The 20,859-nt window shown below is 51.9% G+C and overlaps 1 protein-coding gene across 4 annotated transcripts; it reads left to right on the forward strand.

Annotated features, from left to right (window-relative positions):
• Positions 1-136: 136 nt before the first annotated feature.
• DFFB (DNA fragmentation factor subunit beta) lies at positions 137-18,712 on the forward strand. 4 transcript variants are annotated; one of them, XR_012129936.1, is made up of 8 exons: positions 137-456; positions 1,520-1,646; positions 11,491-11,679; positions 12,532-12,611; positions 14,395-14,565; positions 16,125-16,225; positions 16,673-16,849; positions 17,519-17,655. XR_012129936.1 is itself a non-coding variant. In XM_017667607.3 (7 exons), the coding sequence occupies exons 1-7, from the start codon at positions 229-231 to the stop codon at positions 16,722-16,724; spliced, it is 948 nt and encodes a 315-aa protein (XP_017523096.2). In that variant the 5' UTR covers positions 137-228; the 3' UTR covers positions 16,725-18,712. The 4 variants fall into 4 exon arrangements, 3 of the variants coding, with proteins under 3 accessions (XP_017523096.2, XP_036856079.1, XP_017523095.2); XM_017667607.3 differs by having other exon boundaries at positions 16,673-18,712; XM_017667606.3 differs by lacking the exon at positions 16,673-16,849 and having other exon boundaries at positions 144-456; positions 17,519-18,712.
• The last annotated feature ends 2,147 nt before the right edge of the window (positions 18,713-20,859 follow it).

Genomic DNA, 20,859 nt, shown 5'->3' on the forward strand with positions numbered 1-20,859 from the left:
GAGGTCCCCTGGGTAATACAGTTTCCGGGGGCAGCGCCTGCGCATTAGGTGGGGCCGCGCCCCCGGGTCCCGAGGTCCCCTGGGTAATACAATTTCCGGGGGCAGCGCCTGCGCATTAGGTGGGGCCGCGCCTCCGGGTCCCGAGGCCCCCGGAGTGATGGAGTTTTTGGATAAGACGCCTGCGCACAAGGCGGGGCCACGCCCCCACGTCCCCGGGACCCCTGGGTAATGGAGTTTCCGGGGGTGGCGCGAGGCCTGGGTCACTTCAGCGGAAGCCATCCGGCGCGGGGCCCCGGCGGCCCGGGTGAGGACGGGCCTGAGCCGAATCTGAGGATGTTTGAGGTGTTCCGGAAGCCCAAGACGTTCAAGCTGCGGGGCCTGCACAGCCAGAAGAAGTTTGGGGTGGCCGGGAGGAGCTGCCAGGAGGTGCTGCGGAAGGGGTGCCTCCACTTGCAGGTACCTGCCCGGGGCCGGGGCTGGGCTGGGTGCCGCCGGGGCGGAGGGCTCGTGCGCAGCGCGGCGCGACCCGCCGGGGGGTTGCCAGGAGCGCTGAGCCCAGGGCTGGCTAATCCCACAGCCCGTCTGCGGGTCTCAGCAGGGGATCCTAGGGTGCATGGGGCCTGGTGCGCAGAATTTGAGAAGACCTCCTCGGACCCCGGCGGAGCAGGTGTCGGGAGCGGTGCCACATCTCAGCAATGGCGTTAGTGAAGCCTTAGCCGTGTTCAGGTGCTGGCCCGCTTGGGAGACGCCTGCGCGAGTAAGAGGTGCTGCTTCAACCCCGGGGCTGTGGGGGACGTCAGCCCCACTCGGGATGCGGGGGTTTGTGGAGCGGCGCTGGGAGGACCCCTGCCTCCTCTGACCCTGCGGGTCCGGGCTGCTGCGGCCTGGGTTCCAGTGCACATGTGCTAATTCGCTGTAGGCGCTGGGCCTCTCTGGACCTCTAGCTCCCTTCTGTAAAGGGAAGGCCTCGGGCTCCGCGAGCCCTTCTAAATAAAGGCCCTTCCACCGATTTCAGCTGTCATTCTTACACCTACTGTATTTGTTGTCTTGACTGGGCAGGTGTGCACACGTGTGAGGGGGGAAGAGTTGCCATAAAAATTCATAAAACTCATCAGGGTCAAGCAACGGAGACCCAAACCTCAGAAAACACTTCCGCAGACCGAGGCAGTGAGTCATTTTCCGTAAGCCGGTCTTCTTAATTAATTGGTGCATTCAGTGGGTGTGTCCGGCACCCTGTCCCGCGGTGCGCCCTCACTGATGGGGACACTTTACAGGCTTATGGAAGCAGTCAGGTGTCATTTTCAGATTTTATAACAACCTACAGCAGGGGCCCTTGTTTTGAGCACTGTTTAGACGCTGTCTTAGGTGTTTGGCCTGGGGGACCCACAGATGGCATCGCAAGCGCGTTCCTTAAAACCTAGCTTGTGCTTATTTGCGAGATCTGCAGATGGAAAGACCTCACCAAGGGCGGCCGCCCCAGAGGATGCGTTAGCATCCCACCCTGCTTGCCTCTCTGCAGCTCCCCGTTGCTGGCTCCCACCTGTGCCTCTATGAAGATGGCACGGAACTGACTGAAGATTACTTCCGGAGCGTCCCTGACAACTCAGAGCTCCTGCTCCTCACTTCGGGCCAGACCTGGCATGGCTGTGAGTGGCTGGGACCTGGGAGAGAGGCAGGGAAGCTGGTGTGGCTTTGGAGGTGCCAAGGGCCTGCCTGGGGAGTGGGGTCCCCTCTTGCCCTGAGCTCTAAAGGGGGAAGCCCCCGGGTGGCAGAGCTTAGATAGCAAAGCCCTCACACCTGGGTCCTGGAGCCCGGTAGTCCAGGTGTTATTTTCCATGTCTTTTTTTCTCTTCTAAGTCATTTTGTTTTGTATTTGTTCATTTGAGGTTCTGTGTAACTCCCCTGGGCAGAGGGTGGGATCTGGGGTCGGGCCCTGCACAGGTCTGTGGCTCAAGGAGGGCCAGAGAGTGATGCTGTCCTGTATGCTGGGCCGGGCAGCTTTCTGAGGATCGCTCACATGGTGCCCACTGTCTGTTCCCTGGTCGCTGTCTGCTGGCATGCTGTCCTCAGGGCTCTGTTGGGGACCTTGTCAGAGCAAGTGCTTTCAGAGGGGTGTCCTCTGGGGTGTCTGCCTTGAGGAACCAGTGGGACTCTACACTGGGGCCTTAGACCAACGGCAAGGTGTGTGCCCTGGCCGTGGGAGGGTTGTCGGCTCTTGTGCAAAGGGGCTTATGTTTCAGGAGGAGCTCCTGGTGCCCCAGAAAGGAGTTCCAAGGACGGAGGTGGAGGTGGTCCTGCCTCCTCCGCTGAAGGAGCAGAAAGAGAGGAGCCCACAATCCCATACGTGTGGCCTCACCCATGGCTGGGACTCTGCTGTCTGCAGTGAGGGGGGCACGTCTGTGTGTGCTTGATGTTGCACCATAGCGACCACTGGCCCTTTTGCTCGGTACACTTCCTTTTTTTAAGAAAAGTTTAAACAGTTTATTTCAACTAGCAATGGATTCATAGGAAGTTGGGAAGATAATGAAGAAGGTCCCGTGTACCCTTTTCCCATGCCCCCCAAAGGTGGCAGCTGACAGTTTAGGGCAGAATCCAAACCAGGAGACTGACTGTGGTCCAGTGTGTGTGGCTCTGGGTTATCTTCTCTCTGTGTGTGTTCAGGTAGCCACCACTGCAGTGGACACAGAACTATCCCATCTGCCACCACAGTCCCCTCACGTGTACCCCTCTATGGTCATGCCTGCCCATCCTGCCACTGCTAAGCCCTGGCAACCACTGATGTGTCCGCTATCTCTATAATGTTCTCATTTGGAGAATGTTAGGCAAATGGAATCACACAGCATATGATCTTTTGAGCTGGGCTTTCCTCGTTGGGCCAAAGGCCCCTGAGGTTCATCTGAGTGGTGTGGGTACAAGTGGGCATCACTTTTTACTGCTAGTGGCATTCCATGGTGCAGCAGTGTCAGTCTGTGTTACCATCCACCAAGTGGGATGTTTTAGTTGTGTCATTTTTGCCTGTTAACATATAAAGCTCACATGGCCTGTTGTATACTGGGTTTTGTGTGGACATAAATTTGCATTTTTTTGGAATAGAAGCCCAGGGGTACAATTGCTGGGTTGTACGATAAGCGTATGTTTAGTTTTGAAAGACAAGGCTGTCCATTCTCACCAATTCTATTTAACACTGTACTGGAGGTTTTACCCAGGGCAGAAAAGGTGCTGGCAAGGAAGGTTACAAGATTGAAGATACAAGATTAGTACACAAAACCTGTTTTATTTCTATATATCTGCAATGAATAATCCAAAAATGAAAGTAAGGAAACAATGCCATTTACGGTATCAGTAAAAGTATAAAATACATAGGGATGATGTAACAAGAGGAGTGCAAAACGTATACTTTGAAGACTACAAAACATTGCTGAAAGAAATTAAGGATCTAAGGAAGTGGGAAAGCATCCATCCTATATCCACAGGTTGGGAGGTCAACATTGTTAATACTCTTCAGATTGAGCTACAGACCAGCACAGTCCCTGTCAGAGAATCCCTGCTGGTTCCTTTGCAGAAAATGACAAGCCGATTCTAATTCATCATTTGTAAGTAATTGCAAGGGACCCAGAATAGCCAAGGCTATCCTGAAAAAGAACACAGGAGGAGGACTCACAACTTCTCAACTCCAGAGCTTACTACAAAGCAATGGTTCATGCAGATCGAATCTACAGCGAGATGCCACCTCCCACCTTCAGGGCGACACCAACTGCTGCCGAGGAGATGGGAGGCTGGCACCCGCAGCCGTCCCTGGGGATTTACAGTGGTGCTGCAGCTTTGGGAAAACAGTTTGGTGGTTCCTCGAATGACTAAACAGAATCAGCATATGACCCAGCCATTCCACGTCTAGGTATACACCCAAGAAATGAAGTACATGGCCACAAAAACCATGTACATGAATGTTTATAATGTTTTATTCATAATGGTCAAAAGGTAGAAACAGCCCAGATAATGCCCATGGGTAAACAAATGGATAAACAAAGTGTTGGACTCATGCCATGGAGTGTTATTTGACCTTGAAAAGGAATGACTGAAGTACTGACACACTACAACATGGATGACCCTTAAAATCATCAAGTGAATGAAGCCAGACGTGAAAGACCATATAATATATGATTCCATTTACAGTGAAAAGTCCAGAACAAAGAGGTCTACAGAGACAGGAAGTAGATTAGTGGTTGTTCAGGGATAGGGTGGGGAGATGCGGGGAGGGGGCTGAAAGCTGAGAGTATGGGATTTCTTTCCGAGGTGATGAAAATGTTCAAAAATTGAATGTGAAGATGGTTGTACAGCTGTGAATTTACTAAGAAACACTGAATTGTACATTTCAAATGGGTGAATTGTAAGGAATGGGAATTACATCTTAAGAAATAAGACATGAAAGATGGCGGCATGAGAGGTGGGACAGAGGCTTCCTCCTAAAACTGCATATAATATGAAAATATAATTAATACAACTAATCCTGAGAGAGCAACAGGAAACAGGACTGCACCTGGAGAAAAGAGCAGACCTCACGGAACAGGGTAACGTACCAAAGCTGTGGCCTGGTGGGACCCAAGCCCTTCCCCCACCCCAGCCCACTGGCGGGAGGAAGAGAAACGGACTGGGGAGGGAGTGGAGGTCTGGGACTGCTGAATATCTAACTCTGGAGATCTGCTCTGGGAGCACAAACCTACATTTCATGGTGCTTTCATGAGGCTGTCATGATTACGGGGTTGGAAAGCTAAGACAGGTAGAATTCCTGGAGGGACTGAGATTCCAGCCACTTGTGGAAAGCAGGGATTCGTATCTGGCTGCTCTGGGACAAAAGCTTATACCTGTGTGCTCGGCCCACTGGTTCAGGCAGTGGAGACAGACACAGTAGCCGGGAGGCGGGGAACATCTTTCCTACCCCCAGGCACCAATACCAGTACTCTGCGACCCCCGACATTGCTTCAGGGGCTGAGCATCTCCAGAATAGAGCTTCTGGACACTAGAGGGCGCCATCTACAAGCATTAAACGCCAAAGGAACCTTGTCCAGAGTAAAATTAATATAACCCCTGAGAAAGATGACATGAACCTCATGACCCTTCCTGAAAGGGAGTTCAAAATAAAAAATCATTAACATGCTAATGGAGGTATGGAAAGATATTCAAGAACTCAGGAATGAATTCCAGTTGGAGATCCAATCGTTGAGGAGCACAGTGGAGGGTACTAAAAGCCGGTTGGATACGGTGGAGGACACGATAAATGAAATAGAAACTAGAGAAGAGGAACACAAAGAAGCTGAGGCACAGAGAGAAAAAATCTCTAGGAATGAAAATATTGAGAGAACTGTGTGACCAATCAAAATGGAACGAATTTGCATTATAGGGGTACCAGAAGAAGAAGAAAAGAGAGAGAAAGGGATAGAAAGTGTCTTGGAGGAGGTAATTGCTGAAAAAGTTCCTAAGCTGTGGAAGGAGATAGTCTCTCAGGCCATGGAGATCCCCAGATCTCCCAACACAAGGGACCCAAGGAAGACAACACCCAGACACATAGTAATAAAAATGGCAAAGATCAAGGATAAGGACAGACTGTTAAAAGCAGCCAGAGAGAGAAATAAGATCACATACAAAGGAAAGCCCATCAGGCTAACATTAGACTTCTCAGCAGAAACCTTACAGGCCAGAAGGGAGTGGCATGACGTATTTAATGCAATGAAGCAGAAGGGCCTGGAACCAAGATTACTTTATCTGGCAAGATTATCATTTAAATTTGAAGGAGGGATTAAACAATTTCCAGATAAGGAAAAGCTGAGACAATTTACCTCCCACAAACCATCTCTACAGTCTGTTTTGGAGGGGCTGCTATAGATGGAAGTGTTCCTAAGGCTTAATAGCTGTCACCAGAGGTAATAAAACCACAGTAAAGAAAGTAGAACAGCTAATTACTAAGCAAATGCAAAATTAAATTGACTATCCCCAAATTCAATCAAGGGATAGACAAAGAGTACAGAATATGATACCTAATATATAAAGAATGGAGGAGGAAGAAAAAGGAGGAGAAAAAAGAACCCTTAGATTGTGTTTGTAATAGCAAGCATATTAAGTGAGTTAAGTTAGACTGTTAGATAGTAAGGAAGTTAACCTTGAACCTTTGGTAACCATGAATCTAAAGTCTGCGATGGCAGTAAGTACATACCTATTGATAATCACCCTAAATGTAAATGCACTGAATGCACCAATTAAAAGACATAGTCACTGAATGGATAAAAAAACAAGACCCATGTATATGCTGCCTACAAGAGACTCACTTTAAACCCAAAAACATACACAGACTAAAAGTGAAGGGATGGAAAAAGATATTTCATGGAAGTAATAGGGAGAAAAAAACCAGGAGTTGCAGTACTTGTATCAGACAAAATAGACTTCAAAACAAAGAGAGTCACAAGAGACAAAGAAGGACATTACATAATGATAAAGGGGTCAATCCAACAAGAAGATATAACTATTATAAATATCTGTGCTCCCAATACAGGAGCACCTACATATGTGAAACAGATACTAACTGAATTAAAAGGGGAAATAGAATGCAATGCATTCATTCTAGGAGACTTCAACACGCCACTCACTCTGAAGGACAGATCAACAAGACAGAAAATAAGTAAGGACACAGAGGCACTGAACAACACACTAGAACAGATGGACCTTAGACATCTGCAGAACTCTACACCCAAATGCAGCACAATACACATTCTTCTCAAGTACACATGGAACATTTTCAGGAAGAGATCATATACTAGGCCACAAAAAGAGCCTCAGTAAATTAAAAAAGACTGAAATTGTACCAACCAGTTTCTCAGACCACAAAGGTATGAAACCAGAAATAAATTATACAAAGAAAATGAAAAATCCCACAAACACATGGAGGCTTCATAACATGCTCCTGAATAACCAATGGATCAATGGCCAAATAAAAACAGAGATCAAGCAATATATGGAGACAAATGACAACAATAATTCAACACCACAAAATCTGTGGGACGCAGCCAAGGCAGTGCTAAGAGGAAAGTATATTGCAATACAGGCCTACCTCAGGAAAGAAGAACAATCCCATATAAGCAGTCTATGCTCACAATTAATGAAACTAGAAAAAGAAGAACAGATGAGGCCCAAAGTCAGTAGAAGGAGGGACATAATAAAGATTAGAGCAGAAATAAATAAAATCTAGAAGAATAAAACAATAGAAAGAATCAATGAAAGCAAGAGCTGGTTCTTTGAGAAAATAAATAAAATAGATAAACCCCTAGCCAGATTTATCAAGAAAAAAGAGAGTCTACACAAATAAACAGAATCAGAAATGAGAAAGGAAAAATCACTACAGACACTATAGAAATACAAAGAATTATTAGAGAATACTATGAAAAATTATATGCTAACAAACTGGATAACCTAGAAGAAATGGACAACTTTCTAGAAAAATACAACCTTCCAAGGCTGACCAAGGAAGAAACAGAAAATCTGAACAGACCAATTACCAGCAACGAAATCGAACTAGTAATAAAAAAACTACCTAGGAACAAAAGTCCTGGACCAGATGGCTTCACCGCTGAATTTTATCAAACATTTAGTGAAGACCTAATACCCATCATCCTTAAAGTTTTCCAAAGAGTAGAAGAAGAGGGAATACTCCCAAACTCATTCTATGAGGCCAGCATCACTCTAATACCAAAACTGGGCAAAGATACCACACAAAAAAAAGAAAATTACAGACCAATATCCCTGATGAAAATAGATGCAAAAATACTCAACAAAATATTAGCAAACCAAATTCAAAAATACATCAAAAGAGATCATCCATCATAATCAAGTAGGATTTGTTCCAGGGATGCAAGGATGGTACAATATTCAAAAATCCATCAACATCATCCACCACATCAACAAAAAGAAGGACAAAAACCACATGATCATCTCCATAGATACTGAAAAAGCATTTGACAAAATTCAACATCCATTCATGATAAAAACTCTCAACAAAATGGGTATGGAGGGCAGGTACCTCAACATAATAAAGGCCATATATGATAAACCCACAGCCAACATCATACTTAACAGCCAGAAGCTGAAAGCTTTTCCTTTAAGATTGGGAAGAAAACAAGGATGCCCACTCTCCCCACTTCTATTCAACATGGTTCTGGAGGTCCTGGCCACGGCAATCAGACAACACAAAGAAATAAAAGGCATCCGGATTGGCAAGGAAGAAGTTAAACTGCCCCTGTTTGCAGATGACATGATATTGTACATAAAAAATCCTAAAGAATCCACTCCAAAACTACTAGATCTAATATCTGAATTCAGCAAAGTTGCAGGATACAAAATTAATACACAGAAATCTGTGGCATTCCTATACACTAACAATGAACTAGCAGAAAGAGAAATCAGGAAAACAATTCTGTTCACAATTGAGTCAACAAGAATAAAATACCTAGGAATAAACCTAACCAAGGAAGTGAAAGACCTATACTCTGAAAACTACAAGACACTCATGAGAGAAATTAAAGAAGATACCAATAAATGGATACACATCCTCTGCTCATGGATAGGAAGAATTAATATTGTCAAAATGGCCATCTAGCCTAAAGCAATCTATAGATTCAATGCAATTCCTATCAAAATACGAACAGCATTCTTCAACGAACTAGAGAAAATGGTTCTAAAATTCATATGGAACCACAAAAAACCTCAAATAGCCAAAGCAATTCTGAGAAGGAAGAATAAAGCTGGGGGCATTACGCTCCCCAACTTCAAGCCCTACTACAAAACCACAGTAATCAAGACAATTTGGTACTGGCACAAGAACAGACCCACAGACCAATGGAACAGAATAGAGAGCCCTGATATAAACCCAACCATTTCTGATCAATTAACATACGATAAAGGAACCATGGACATACAATGGGGAAATGGCAGCCTCTTCAACAGCTGGTATTGGCAAAACTGGACAGCTACATACAAGAGAATGACACTGGATTATTGTCTAACCCCATACACAAAAGTAAACTCAAAATGGATTAAGGACTTGAATGTAAGTCACAAAACCATAAAACTCTTAGAAGACAACATAGGCAAACATCTCCTGAATATAAGCAGGAGCAACTTCTTCCTGAACGCATCTCCTCGGGCAAGGGAAACAAAAGCAAAAATGCACTCATGGGACTACATCAAACTAAAAAGTTCCTGTATGGCAAAGGACACCATCAACAGAACAAAAAGGCATCCTACAGTATGGGAGAATATATTTGTAAATCACATATCCAACAAGGGGTTAACATCCAAAATATATAAAGAACTCACATGCCTCAGCACCCAAAAAGCAAATAACCCAATTAACAAATGGGCAGAGGATATGAAGAGACAGTTCTCCAAAGAAGAAATTCAGATGGCCAACAGACACATGAAAAGATGCTCCACATCACTAATCATCAGGGAAATGCAAATTAAAACCACAATGAGATATCACCTCACACCAGTGAGGATGGCCAGCATCGAAAAGACTAAGAACAACAAATGCTGGTGAGGATGCGGAGAAAGGGGAACCCTCCTGTACTGCTGGTGGGAATGTAAGCTAGTTCAACCATTGTGGAAAGCAATATGGAGGTTCCTCAAAAAACTAAAAATAGAAATACCATTTGACCCAGGAATTCCACTCCTTGGAATGTACCCAAAGAATACAACTTCTGAGATTCAAAAAGACATATGCACCCCTATGTTTATCGCAGCACTTTTTACAATAGCCAAGATATGGAAGCAACCTAAGTGTCCATCAGTAGATGAATGGATAAAGAAGATGTGGTACATATACACAATGGAATACTATTCAGCCATAAGAAAGAAACAAGTCCTACCATTTGCAACAACATGGATGGAGCTGGAGGACATTATGCTCAGTGAAATAAGCCAGGCAGAGAAAGACAAATGTCAAATGATTTCCCTCATTTGTGGAGTATAACAACGAAGCAAAACTGAAGGAACAAAACAGCAGCAGACTCACAGACTCCAAGAAGGGACTAGTGGTTACCAAAGGGGAGGGGTGGGGGAGGGCGGGCGGGGAGGGAGGGAGAAGGGGACTGAGGGGTATTGTGTTTAGTACACATGGTGTGGGGGATCACGGGGAGAACAGTGTAGCACAGGGAAGGCACATAGTGAATCTGTGGCATCTTGCTGCACTGATGGGCAGTGACTGCACTGGGGACTCGGTGGGGACTTGATAATGTGGGTTAATGTAGTAACCACATTGTTTTTTCATGTGAAACCTTCATTAGAGTGTATATCAATCATACCTTAATAAAAATAAAAATAAAAATAAAGAAAAAAAGAAAAAAGACACTGCCAGACTTGTCGAGTGGCTGCACTGTCTTACACCTACCGGCAGTGAGCCAGAGGCGCTGTGTCCCCAGCCCTGTGCCAGGCCCTCTGCGGCCCCTGCCCTCCCCATGGGGGGTGGTCGTCTCACTGGCCTGAGCTTGCTCTCCCCAGTGGCTAGTAGTGTGCGGGGCCATCTTTCGTGGGCTTATTACTACCTGTCTGTCCTTTTCATGAAGTGTCTCTTCATGCATTTTGTCTGTTTGCTAATTGGATTGTTTTATAATGTTGAGTTTTGAGTTTTTTCCTAATTTAGCGTGGATGTGAGTCTTGTCAGATCTGTGGTTTCCATATTTTCTCCTGCCCTGTGTCTTGTTGACAATTTTCATCCTCCTAACAGGGTCTCCTGTGGAGAAAAAGGTTTTAATTTGATGAAGCCCAGCTTGTCCCATTTTTCTTTAATGCCTCTGCTTTTGGGGTTAAGTCAGAACCTCCCCCTAAGCCCCAGGACCTCTCTGCATCGGTTGGTATTATCAAATGACTCTTCTTTAGCCTGTGAAGGGTGGATTGCGCTGAGTTCTGGACATGGACCAGCCTTGCGTCCCTGGGATGACCTGCTGTGCTGTGGCGTGTGGGTCTTTGTGTACGCTCCTGCCTTCTGGGGGCTGAGATGTCGTGGGGGGCCTTGGTGGCACTGGTGGTACTCAGTGCCTGCTCACTGGGCCCGCCGCCTTAGGGCATGTGTGCAGAGGCTCCAGGGGAGAGCAGTAAAGCGCGGCAAGATCCGGCCAGTGAGGTCCGGAGACGTGGGAGGCTTCGTTTGGCAAAGAGGAGGCTGAGAGGAAGGGCAGCAACGTGCTTGGGTGGCGCTCTCGTTTCCCCAAGCATGTGCCACCCTCTCCTCATCTGTCCTCATGCACCCTGCGGGGCGGGTGGCCGGCCCGAGGCCCACAGGCACGGGCTAACTGGAGTCCGGGAAGGGACTGGGCCCAGGATCTTTCTTAGGTTTGGCCTCCTGGAGTGAGAGGCCAGGCCGCCAGGCTGGCAGCCCTGTCTTCCCAGCCCAGTGCTTCAAGGACCTGGCTTTTCTGTTTGTCCCCTCCCTGCCCCACCCTGTGGCAGATGTGAGTGACATCAGTCGCTTCCTCGGTGTGTTCCACAAGCCGCACGTGGGGGTCATCCAGGCCGCCCGGCAGCTGCTCTCTGGCGAGCAGGCCCCGCTGCGGCAGAAGCTCCTGGCCGACCTCCTGCACACCGTCAGCGGGAACATTGAGGCTGAGACCCGGGCTGAGGACCCCCCATGGTTCGAAGGTGCCTCTGGGTCTGGGGCTGTGGGGCTGGGAGTGGGGGTTCCCTCAGGGCTGGACTTGCCGGAGCAAAAGTGGGTCTGTTTGGGTTCCCACAGCGAGGGGCTGCCCGACAGGGGGCTTGCCTGACTTTGGTGCTCAGGCAGTCCTAGGACTGGCCTCTCTATTTGCATTTATTTTGTAATTGTGGAGAAGTATATATAAAATTTACCATCTTGGCTGTTTTAAGCGTACAGTCTGTGGTGGTTAGCACATTCACGCTGTTGAGTAACTGTCATTTCCGTCCATCCACAGAACGTTTCCATCTTCCTAAAATGAACTCTGTACAGCAGGCCCCTTTCCCGCCCCTGCCCCTGGCGCCCACCATCTTCTGGCCTGGACTGCCCTCTGTGCCCCGCCTAGTGGGGTTGTCTGGGATGTGCCATGTCTGGCTCCTCTGCTCAGCATCACATCCTCAGGCCTGTGCGCCCTGCAGCAGGTGTCAGCCCCCTCCTTCCAGCCTGGCTGGTACTCCAGCATGTGGGTGCACCACCTTTCCTCGTGTGTTTTTCCATCTGTGGGTACCCAGGTTGCTTCCACCTCTTGGACTAGCTTTTTAAGCCAGTGGGAGACAACCCTAAGAGGCTGCAGCCCCCTGGGAGGGGGCTCGAGGTGCCATGGGCAGAAGCCCCTTGGTGGCGCAGGAGGTGCTTCGTGCTGCCGGGCCGGAGAACCCTCCTGGAGCAAACAGACCCCCGAGAGTGCGCGCACAGTGCCGTCAGTGCGTCTCTCAGACAGGCAGCCCGGCCTTCTCTGTCTGCCCACGAGGAGGACAGGCTGTGAGCCCAGCGGGCTTCTCTTCTCTTATTCCTGGCAGGTTTGGAGTCCCGGTTCAGGAGTAAGTCTAGCTACCTGAGATACAGCTGTGAGAGCCGCATCCGGAGCTACCTGAGAGAGGTCGGTCTCCAGGGAGGTGCTGCTGTTAGGAAGCTCTGGGCCCGGGTGGCTGGCGGCTGGGCACATAGAGCCGCTCATGGGCACCTGCCTGGCCAGAGTGCACCGCTTCCAGCTTCAACGCAGTCAGCCTCCCCTGACTGCTATCCACGGAGCGTATGCGCTTTGGCATCACTGTGGCCCAGGCCAGAGCAACCTTGGCCCCCTCGGTTTGGCCCGTAATTCTCCCTGTGGGTGTGGAATGGAACTGGCCTTTGAAGAGTGTCGTCTGTCAGATGGTTCAGTTCTGAGAACTTACCCAGGTGAGCATCTCAGCTTTGTCCACGTCAGCCATGGCAGATGCATGTCAGAGGCCTATCTGTTCCGAGTGCTGCGGCCCAGCACGGGCCTGGCCTCCGAGAAGGGGAAGGGCTGGCTTGGGACTCCTGACAGAATGCCTTTCAGAGGCACCCTGAGCGATGGCAGGTCTGAGCTCCAACTCTGGGCTTAGCAGACTAACCTCCCTCCTCCAGGAGGCATGGGAAGCAGGCAGACATTGGTGCTCCGTGGACACGGCTCTGTGCTTCCATGGAGAAGTCAGTCCTGGGTCCTGTGCCTCACGTGCTCTCTGTTCTGCTTGGTGTCCAGCAAAGAAGCAGACCCAGTGGGGAAGGAGCTGCTGAGGGGCCCTGCCGGCTGGGTCTTTGTTTGCATGGGGCATGTGCTTTACCAGTGGGAGGCCCCTGTGCAGCTCCCCTACAGTAGGACTGGGTCCTGGGCTCTGACCGCTGCAGAGATGCACACAGGACATGCCAGTTCCTTGGAATGCCGGGGGCCCACGCCCTAGCCCGACCGCCCTTGTGGCTGCCTGGTCCACCCCGCCTGCTCCCCTGCACTAGGTGCCCCCAGGGAGGCCTGTGGGTTTCGTCTGCAGGGGCCCTGGTGCCCGCGCTCCTGTGTTTGGAGGTTAGGCACGAGGCTGCCTTGTTCTCTGACTTTGCAGACAGTCCTTTCCACCCCTTACGCCTTGACTCTCATGCCTGGCCACATGTGCTGGACTGAATTTTAGTATTTGTGGTGGGGAGCTTCCATAGCCACGTGCTCCACCGCAGGGCACCCCAGGCAGGTGCCAGACCTGCCGCCTGGCTGCCTCATCTGTCCCACCTCTGCCTGACCATGGCCGACCTTGCCTGCTCCGGCCTTTCTCAGGCTCCTGTTGCCACCGAGAATGCTTCTGTACCGGTTGCCCTGGCCTGTGGCTCAGCCGGTGTCCCCGCTGGCATTCTCCAGGGCGTCACTCAGGCTGCTGGATGCCAGCCCTCCATTCTGTATTAACATGTCTGCTGCTCTGTTGCTCCGTATGGCATAAGAGACCCTGGGGAGGGGACAGTGGTCTTCCCACTCCTGCCCTGGTGGTCAGCACAGCCCAGGTCACCCATGGTCCCAGCCTCCACTGGTGCTGAGTGGGCAGCGTGGGAGACGGGACAGGTGATGGCGGCCACATGTCTCCTACTGCCCATTTCCTGGGGTCTCTTCCCTTGTGGCAGTGGTGAGGGCCAGAGACGGGGCCACGAACCCTGGGCTTGAGTTCCTTATCTGCCTGTGACCCGCCTCCATCTCATGGGCCCAGAGAAGCTTCCCGGGGTTGGGCAGCCATGGTCTGTGAACTCACACCCTCTGGACATGGGCTGTGCTGGGACCAGGTGGCGAGGTCTCTGAGGGCTGTGGCATGGAACGGGCTGGGAGCCCGACTGTAGTTTTAGGGTGTTGGGGGCCGGCCCTCAGCAATGTTCTTGGCCTCTTCCAGGTGAGCTCCTATGCCTCCGTGGTGGACGCGGAAGCTCAGGAGAAGTACCTGCGAGTTGTTGGCGCCATGGGCCGGAAACTCAGGGCAGTGAAGTTCAACGGCAGCTACTTTGACAGAGGGGCGCAGGTGGGCATCCGGCTCTGCACGCCCGAAGGCTGGTTCTCCTGCCAGGTGAGCTGCCTGCCGTTTGCCCTGAGCTGCCAGGTGCCTGCTGAGCTGCCTGAGGAGAGGCAGTAAGCATGCTCCGACCTTGGCCTGCCCAGGCCAGGCCGCGCAGGGGGCAGCCCTCCGTGTCAGCTCAGCGAGCGGGAGGGAGGGTCTTCCTAGCCGTGGCTCTCCAACTTGAGTGGCGCTGCAGTCCCCGAGGGCTGTAGACTGCCGGGCCCACCCAGAGCTCCAGGCTCAGGCGTCTTCTGCCAGTTCCCTGGCACGGCCACGGGAGCAGAGACCTCACTGAGGACCGTGAGGTGGGGGGACACAGTTGCACCAGGAGCAGCCATCTTGCCTTGGCACAGGAGGAGGTGATGTCCTTTGGGGGGAAAGGACATAGGAAGGGACATGGTAAGATACGCTAAGGGAAGGACAGTTCGGGAGCCTTGGAAAAGTATCCCTGGGTGGGCTTCCTAGATGACAGCTCAGGGAGTTCTGGAGGTGACGTTCTGGGCGTTAGTCGAGCCTGATTCCCAGGGGTAGATGCGCAGTCAGAGGCCGCAGGTCCTCTGCCGCCGTTTCTGGGGGCTGGCGTTGCGAGTCTGGGGGCAGGAGAGGCTGCCCAGTGCCATGCCTCATTCCCAGTGCCGCCCGGCTTTCCCTTCTGTGGTGGGTCCAGTGTGGGCCGGCCGGGTGCTGAAGGCATCTGGGGCTTTGCTGAGGGCCCGGGCCCCACTGTGCCGTGCAGGGCAATGGGGTGCCAGGCTGCAGGCTGAGTTTCCAGTGACATGCCCCCCTCCACTGGCGGCCTTCATCGTGCCACTGAGTGGTTACTGAGCAGGGCCGGGGAGGGTCACCTGAATGGGCCTTGTGTGTGGGGGTGACAAATATGGAAAACTTCACCTCGACCTTGGGAGGCTGCAGGTCTAAGGCCTGTCAGCAAGTATGGGCTTGGTGCCGAGAGGCTGTGAAGGCATGTGTGGGGTCAGCAGGAACTCTGGGGCGTGGGAGGCGGGCTAGCTGGGACCTAGGCCCCAGGGTGGCTGCTGGGAGCAGGGGTGGGTTGGGGCTGTGGCACGTGACGCTGTCCCAGCAGCTGCCTGCAGACTAGTGGCCGTGAATGTGGCTCAGGGTGCCCTCCACAGAGCTGGCTAGCCTCTATTTGAGAGAACCTTCTGGCCCCTGGGATTATAGGGAAATACTGGGAAGGCACTTGGAGCTGTTTCACGGCAGCAGGCACTGCTGGCTGCGAGCCTGTGTTTGCCATGAGGGTGGTGCTGTGTGATCAGAGGGGCGTGGGGAGGCCAGGGGGCTGTGCGGGTAGAGTCATGGGAGGTGCAGAGTTGGGAGGCTGGCATTCCTAACAATGAGGGAACTGACTTGTCCCCTTTGTACAATGTTGTCCTGGGGCTCGTGAGGGGAAGGGGCCGTTGCAAGGGCAGAATCCCCACTGCCAGTCAGCAGGTGGCTGGTCAGGGATGGGCTTTCCTCCCAGGTAGGGCCCTCTCACCAGCTCCCTGGCCTGACAGGAGACCCAGGAGGGGCTCACTTGGTGGCCTGCACCTTGTCTCTTGGCCCAGGGTCCTTTCGATGTGGACGACTGTGCTTCCAGACACTCCATCAACCCCTACAGCAACAGGGAGGGACGGGTCCTCTTCAGCACGTGGAATCTGGACCACATGTGAGTGCGCCCTGCATTCATGCCAAGAATCCAGCTCGCAGAGCCGGCGAGCACCTGCCTGAACTGGCCCTGCATGGTGTCTGAGGCTTGCCAGCTGCCCGGGTTCAAGTACTGAGCTCGTGGCTGTGGACCCCGATAACGCTGGGGGTGCTGCCGGGCCATGCCACGCTCACACTCCTGACCCGAGTGACTGGGGGTTGGTCCCCGAGGTGGGCCTCGACAGCAGCTGGGCTAGATCCCCGTGTATGTCTGGACCTCCTGTGCTGGCCCAGCTGTGTAGGCATCTCCTGCCGCAACCGGGGTGAGCAAGATCCTGGCCAGCAGGGCTGTGTTATATCTGTATTGACTCATTCCAAGCAAAGGATGGAAGTGGGGACTTTTACTGTTTTCACTGAGACACTTTCCTTGAACATAAAGTATATCCTTGCCTCTGCTTTTTGGGAACAGACCTTCAAACAGCCCTAAAATGGCTGTATTGTTTTGGAACCAGACGTTCTGAAAGCGTGTAGATGTCACCTAGAGTGGAGGCCCTGCCCCACGTCTCCTGACTCCCCCCTCCCTGTGAGCCGCTGTCGGAGGACTGACTGTACATCTGATGCCTGCTGATGTGTCTTCACTACACAGGCAGGTGTTCAGAGGCACGTAGCTGGTGTCCCGCCCGGAGCTCTGCCCTGTGCTCTCCCGGCTGTGCTGAGCTGCACGCTGTCTGTAGCTGTGGCACCTTCACTTTACCAGAGGGCTTTGCTTGAACAGACTAATTTTAACATTCATTTCCATCCTGGTGCGCCTTTGCGTCTCACCTAGTTCCCCACTACCATAGAAATCCCCAGGGTGAGCGCTCACATGGTATGACCCGATGGCCTCCTGTCCTGCTGTTAGGTGTGATTTGCAGACTGGCGGCATCTGGGGACTGGTCACAACCACAAGATTGTGAAAAAGAATGGACCAATCCAGTTAAAAAAGTGAGACAAGTGAAGTTGGCGCATGTCAGACTCTGCCAGGCAGGCAGGGCTGGCCCAGCGGTGACACCTGCCATGCTTGTGAAGGGGTGTCCCCACTGACAGCCGGCTCAGCCCCTCCCCCCATGGCCCTGTCCCTGGGGTGCCTCCCAGTGTGGTTCCCTCTGGAACCTTAAGTCCTTCACTACTCCTGGAAATGGTCCACTGCTTTATCTTTTGCAAAGATAAGTGACTGGAAACCTATGTGCTTCCCCCGTGGTTTTACAGGAAATGTGCCTCAGTAGGTGCCTGTGGGGTTAACAGCATAAGTGACCCTCTCGACCTTTCTTTGCAGGATAGAAAAGAAACGCTGCATCGTGCCCACCCTGGCAGAGGCAGTTAAGGAGCAGGGAGGGGGGGAAGTAAACTGGGAGTATTTTTACAGCCTGCTTTTCACCTCTGAGAACCTCAAGCTAGTACACATCGCCTGCCACAAGAAAACTGCCCACAGACTCAGCTGCGACCCCAGCAGGATCTACAGACCCTGCGCAAAGCGGAAGCGGTCCACCTGACCAGGCACGTGCCCATGCATGAGGCTGGCTTTCCTCGGTGCCTGGCTTCAGCAGGTGCTTTTTCTCACTCCAACAGTTCCTGCAAAAACTTTAAAAACACCCTACAAATGCTGATTTCAGCACATTTCTGAATCTGTTTTCGGGGCATCTGAGAGCCCAGCTGCCGGAGGACAAGTTGGGAGATGATGCCTGTGGGGGAGGAGCACTGTCCCGGTGCTCGGGGGTCCTCCCCTCCTGTGGTGGTGCCACTGGTGTGTGTCCTCATGGAGCATGAAGGGTGTCACGGCCGCGCTTGGCCACTCGTGCTCAAGGGTGAGCTGGCTGTGCGTCTGCCCTCCATTCCCGGGGTTCAAGGACAGTGCCCAGTGCTCCAGAGAGCGGTGACCCTCCTGAGATGAAATGGTGCACTCTGCAGGGGACAGACAGGGATATTCGCCGTGGAATTGTTTCTTATGACAAAAAGTAGCAAGTTTTCCAAATGTCTGCCGGGAGGGGAATGGCTGATTGTAGCATCTGCTGAACTGCATGAAATCGCTGTTTTTGAGGGTCAGAAATGGTCAGGTAGCACCAATTTCACGACTCAGCCTCACTCATCTCCAATGCAGAACTGTGTAGTGACTTCCAGCGTTTACATCCAGAAATGGAGGTTGTCAAATGCACAAAGCCAGTGGCTCAGCTCTGCAGGGAATTGTTGGTTTTTTGAGAAGCCATGGGTGTATGTCACATGTGTTAGTACACAGTCCACAGGGACACACACTGTCTGGACAGCAGTAATCCTGGGGGACAGGATGGGGTGTGACTGGATGACAAAGGGCTAATTTTCTAAATCGTGTTTTATAATACTTGAAGTTTCTGAAATGAGCATTTTATAATTTTTAAATGTCCTTTTAAAAATCACTATTTGTAATGTTTGAGTTTTTACAGTATTGTGTAATAAAAAGCAATAAAGATTTTTCAAAAATTGACAAGTCAAAAAAGTTTGCACTCATTGAGGATGATGAAAACAAGGATAAAAATAAGGGGTCAATGATTTTTTAAGAATCAACCTGAATTGTTCCACTTTCTCCACTGAACATAGAACCATCTGGGAACGAGCCAGTTGTGTGGGATTTCAGGGTTCCATCTCAGCAGGTGGTGATCGGGTCTGACTGGGGAGTGCAGACTGGGGGAGCGCCAGGTGCGGGCGCCAGGGTGCCTGGTTCACTCCTCAGGTGCCCTGCTCAGGACTTCAGCCGTGCATGGAGGCTGGCGCAGAGGTGGCCAGACTGCGGCCTCCCAGACCCTTCTGGCTGTCCAACTGTGAGTTTAGGGATGGCTCTGCATCGTCCAGGGCCGAAGTGCCCCTCCTCCTGGGTGTCCTGGGGCCCCTCCCTCCCGCATGGTGGCCTGAAGAGCCCTGGGGATGACCTGCCGAGGGCCTCAACCTGCAGCGGGCAGCTCTGCTCAGTGGGCAGCCCTGCAGCTGCCGGGGGGCGGGCCTGGGCAGTCAGCCTCATGAGGAGCTAAGAAGGGTTGAGGGTGCCAGGATGGGGGGTGAGGGCAGACACCCTGGAAGTGGAGGGAGGCCCGAGGAGGCAGCTGGCCATTCACAGAGCTGGGGGACAAGATGAGATGAGGCATGTCAGCCAGAGGCCACAGGAAGGGTCTCCAGTCCCAAGTGCTCTGGGATCTCTGGAAGCAATCTAGGAAGGTGCTTAGCTGACTTCTTAAACCCCGGCCTTCCAAAGGCCTGTCCTGCTTTCCACTGCTCCTGGGGGCCTGGGGCTCAGGGTCACTGATGGTTTGACCATATAGTTTATGTGGGAATGCCTGTCTTTGTGCACCTGTGGCCCTGGGCCCACAAACCAGTGGCCTGCAGGGTAGGGGTGCTGAAGTGCAAGTATCTAAGGTCCTCAGACAGGCCCTCAGTGCCTATCTGGCTGGCCCCTAGATAGAACCCTGGACGCTGCGGCCCCAGAGCGCCCCTGGTGGGCAGCACCTTGCACGTGTTGTCCCCATCATGCCTGGACAGGCCAGCCTGGTTCCTCTGGAACCAGGCCCCAGGTGCCTTTTCCCTCTGCTGACTGTGATCTGTGTCTTCTCCTTGTGATAAACCAGACTGTGAGCACAGGGCTTTCCTGCACTCTGTGAGTCTCCCTGCCTGGGGCTGGTCTCAAGGTCTCCGACAGACGTGCACGAGAGCAGGGGACACAGGAACGTAGGTGCAGGAGCGGTCAGGCACCCACTTCAAATGCTGGTGGGCAGCAAAGGCAAAGCGGGTCTCAGGTGGGGTGAGTTTAGGGTTTCCAGCATGTCGTACTGCCGATGGCGCCCTGAGCCGTCAGTCTAGTAAGGCCTGCTGTGTGCTTCTGCACGTGGGCCCGGAATGGGCCCCCGGGTGCACCACGAGGCTCCTGCTTGCCACTCGGGTCCATGCTCTGTGGGACACCTGGCGTTTTCCTTGGGTAGCATTTTACTCACAGGCGAGTGACCCTCGAGGGTGTAGATTTGCAGTCTCTTGCCCCCCTCAGCATCCAGGAGATTCCGTATGGAGTTTTCTGGACTTCAAAAGATCCTCCCCATCGCCGCGTGAAACGACACAGCTTGGATTTGGCGGAGCCAGCTCACGCCTGGGGAAACAGGAAGCCCTGCCGTGTCTTAAGCTGTAAGTTAGAGAGGGACACACCTGGGCACTTGGGCCTTCACAGGACTGGCTTTTAGAGCCCCAGCAGACCGGGGAGGGGCTGCTCCCGGGTGGTGCTCGTCACGAGGAGGTGGAGGGCAGGGGCGTCCTGAGTACATGGTTTCCACTGCCACGTTCTGATGGGAATGTAACGCACTTCTTCCGCTGGCGTGCTGATTCGGGATGACGCTCCTCTCGGAAGCCAGCCGTTGGGAAGACAAAACCTCAAATATGTGGAAGCTGGGCCTCCACTACCCCAGGGGTGGTGGTTAGCAGTCATGGCTGCAGAACCTCAAGTGGAAAGTTATTCCCCTGGCTGCCACCAGAACACCTTTAAAGGCAACAATTCCGTGTATTAAATGCAGAGTAGCTCATCAATCAAAACACCACAGAATTATTGAGTCACGGAGGTTGCAGCTGCTAACGGGAAAATCACACCGGAATCTAAGAATGGCTGTGGGG

This window comes from Manis javanica, chromosome 4 (genome assembly GCF_040802235.1).
Source record: "Manis javanica isolate MJ-LG chromosome 4, MJ_LKY, whole genome shotgun sequence".
NCBI classification, from domain to species: domain Eukaryota; kingdom Metazoa; phylum Chordata; class Mammalia; order Pholidota; family Manidae; genus Manis; species Manis javanica.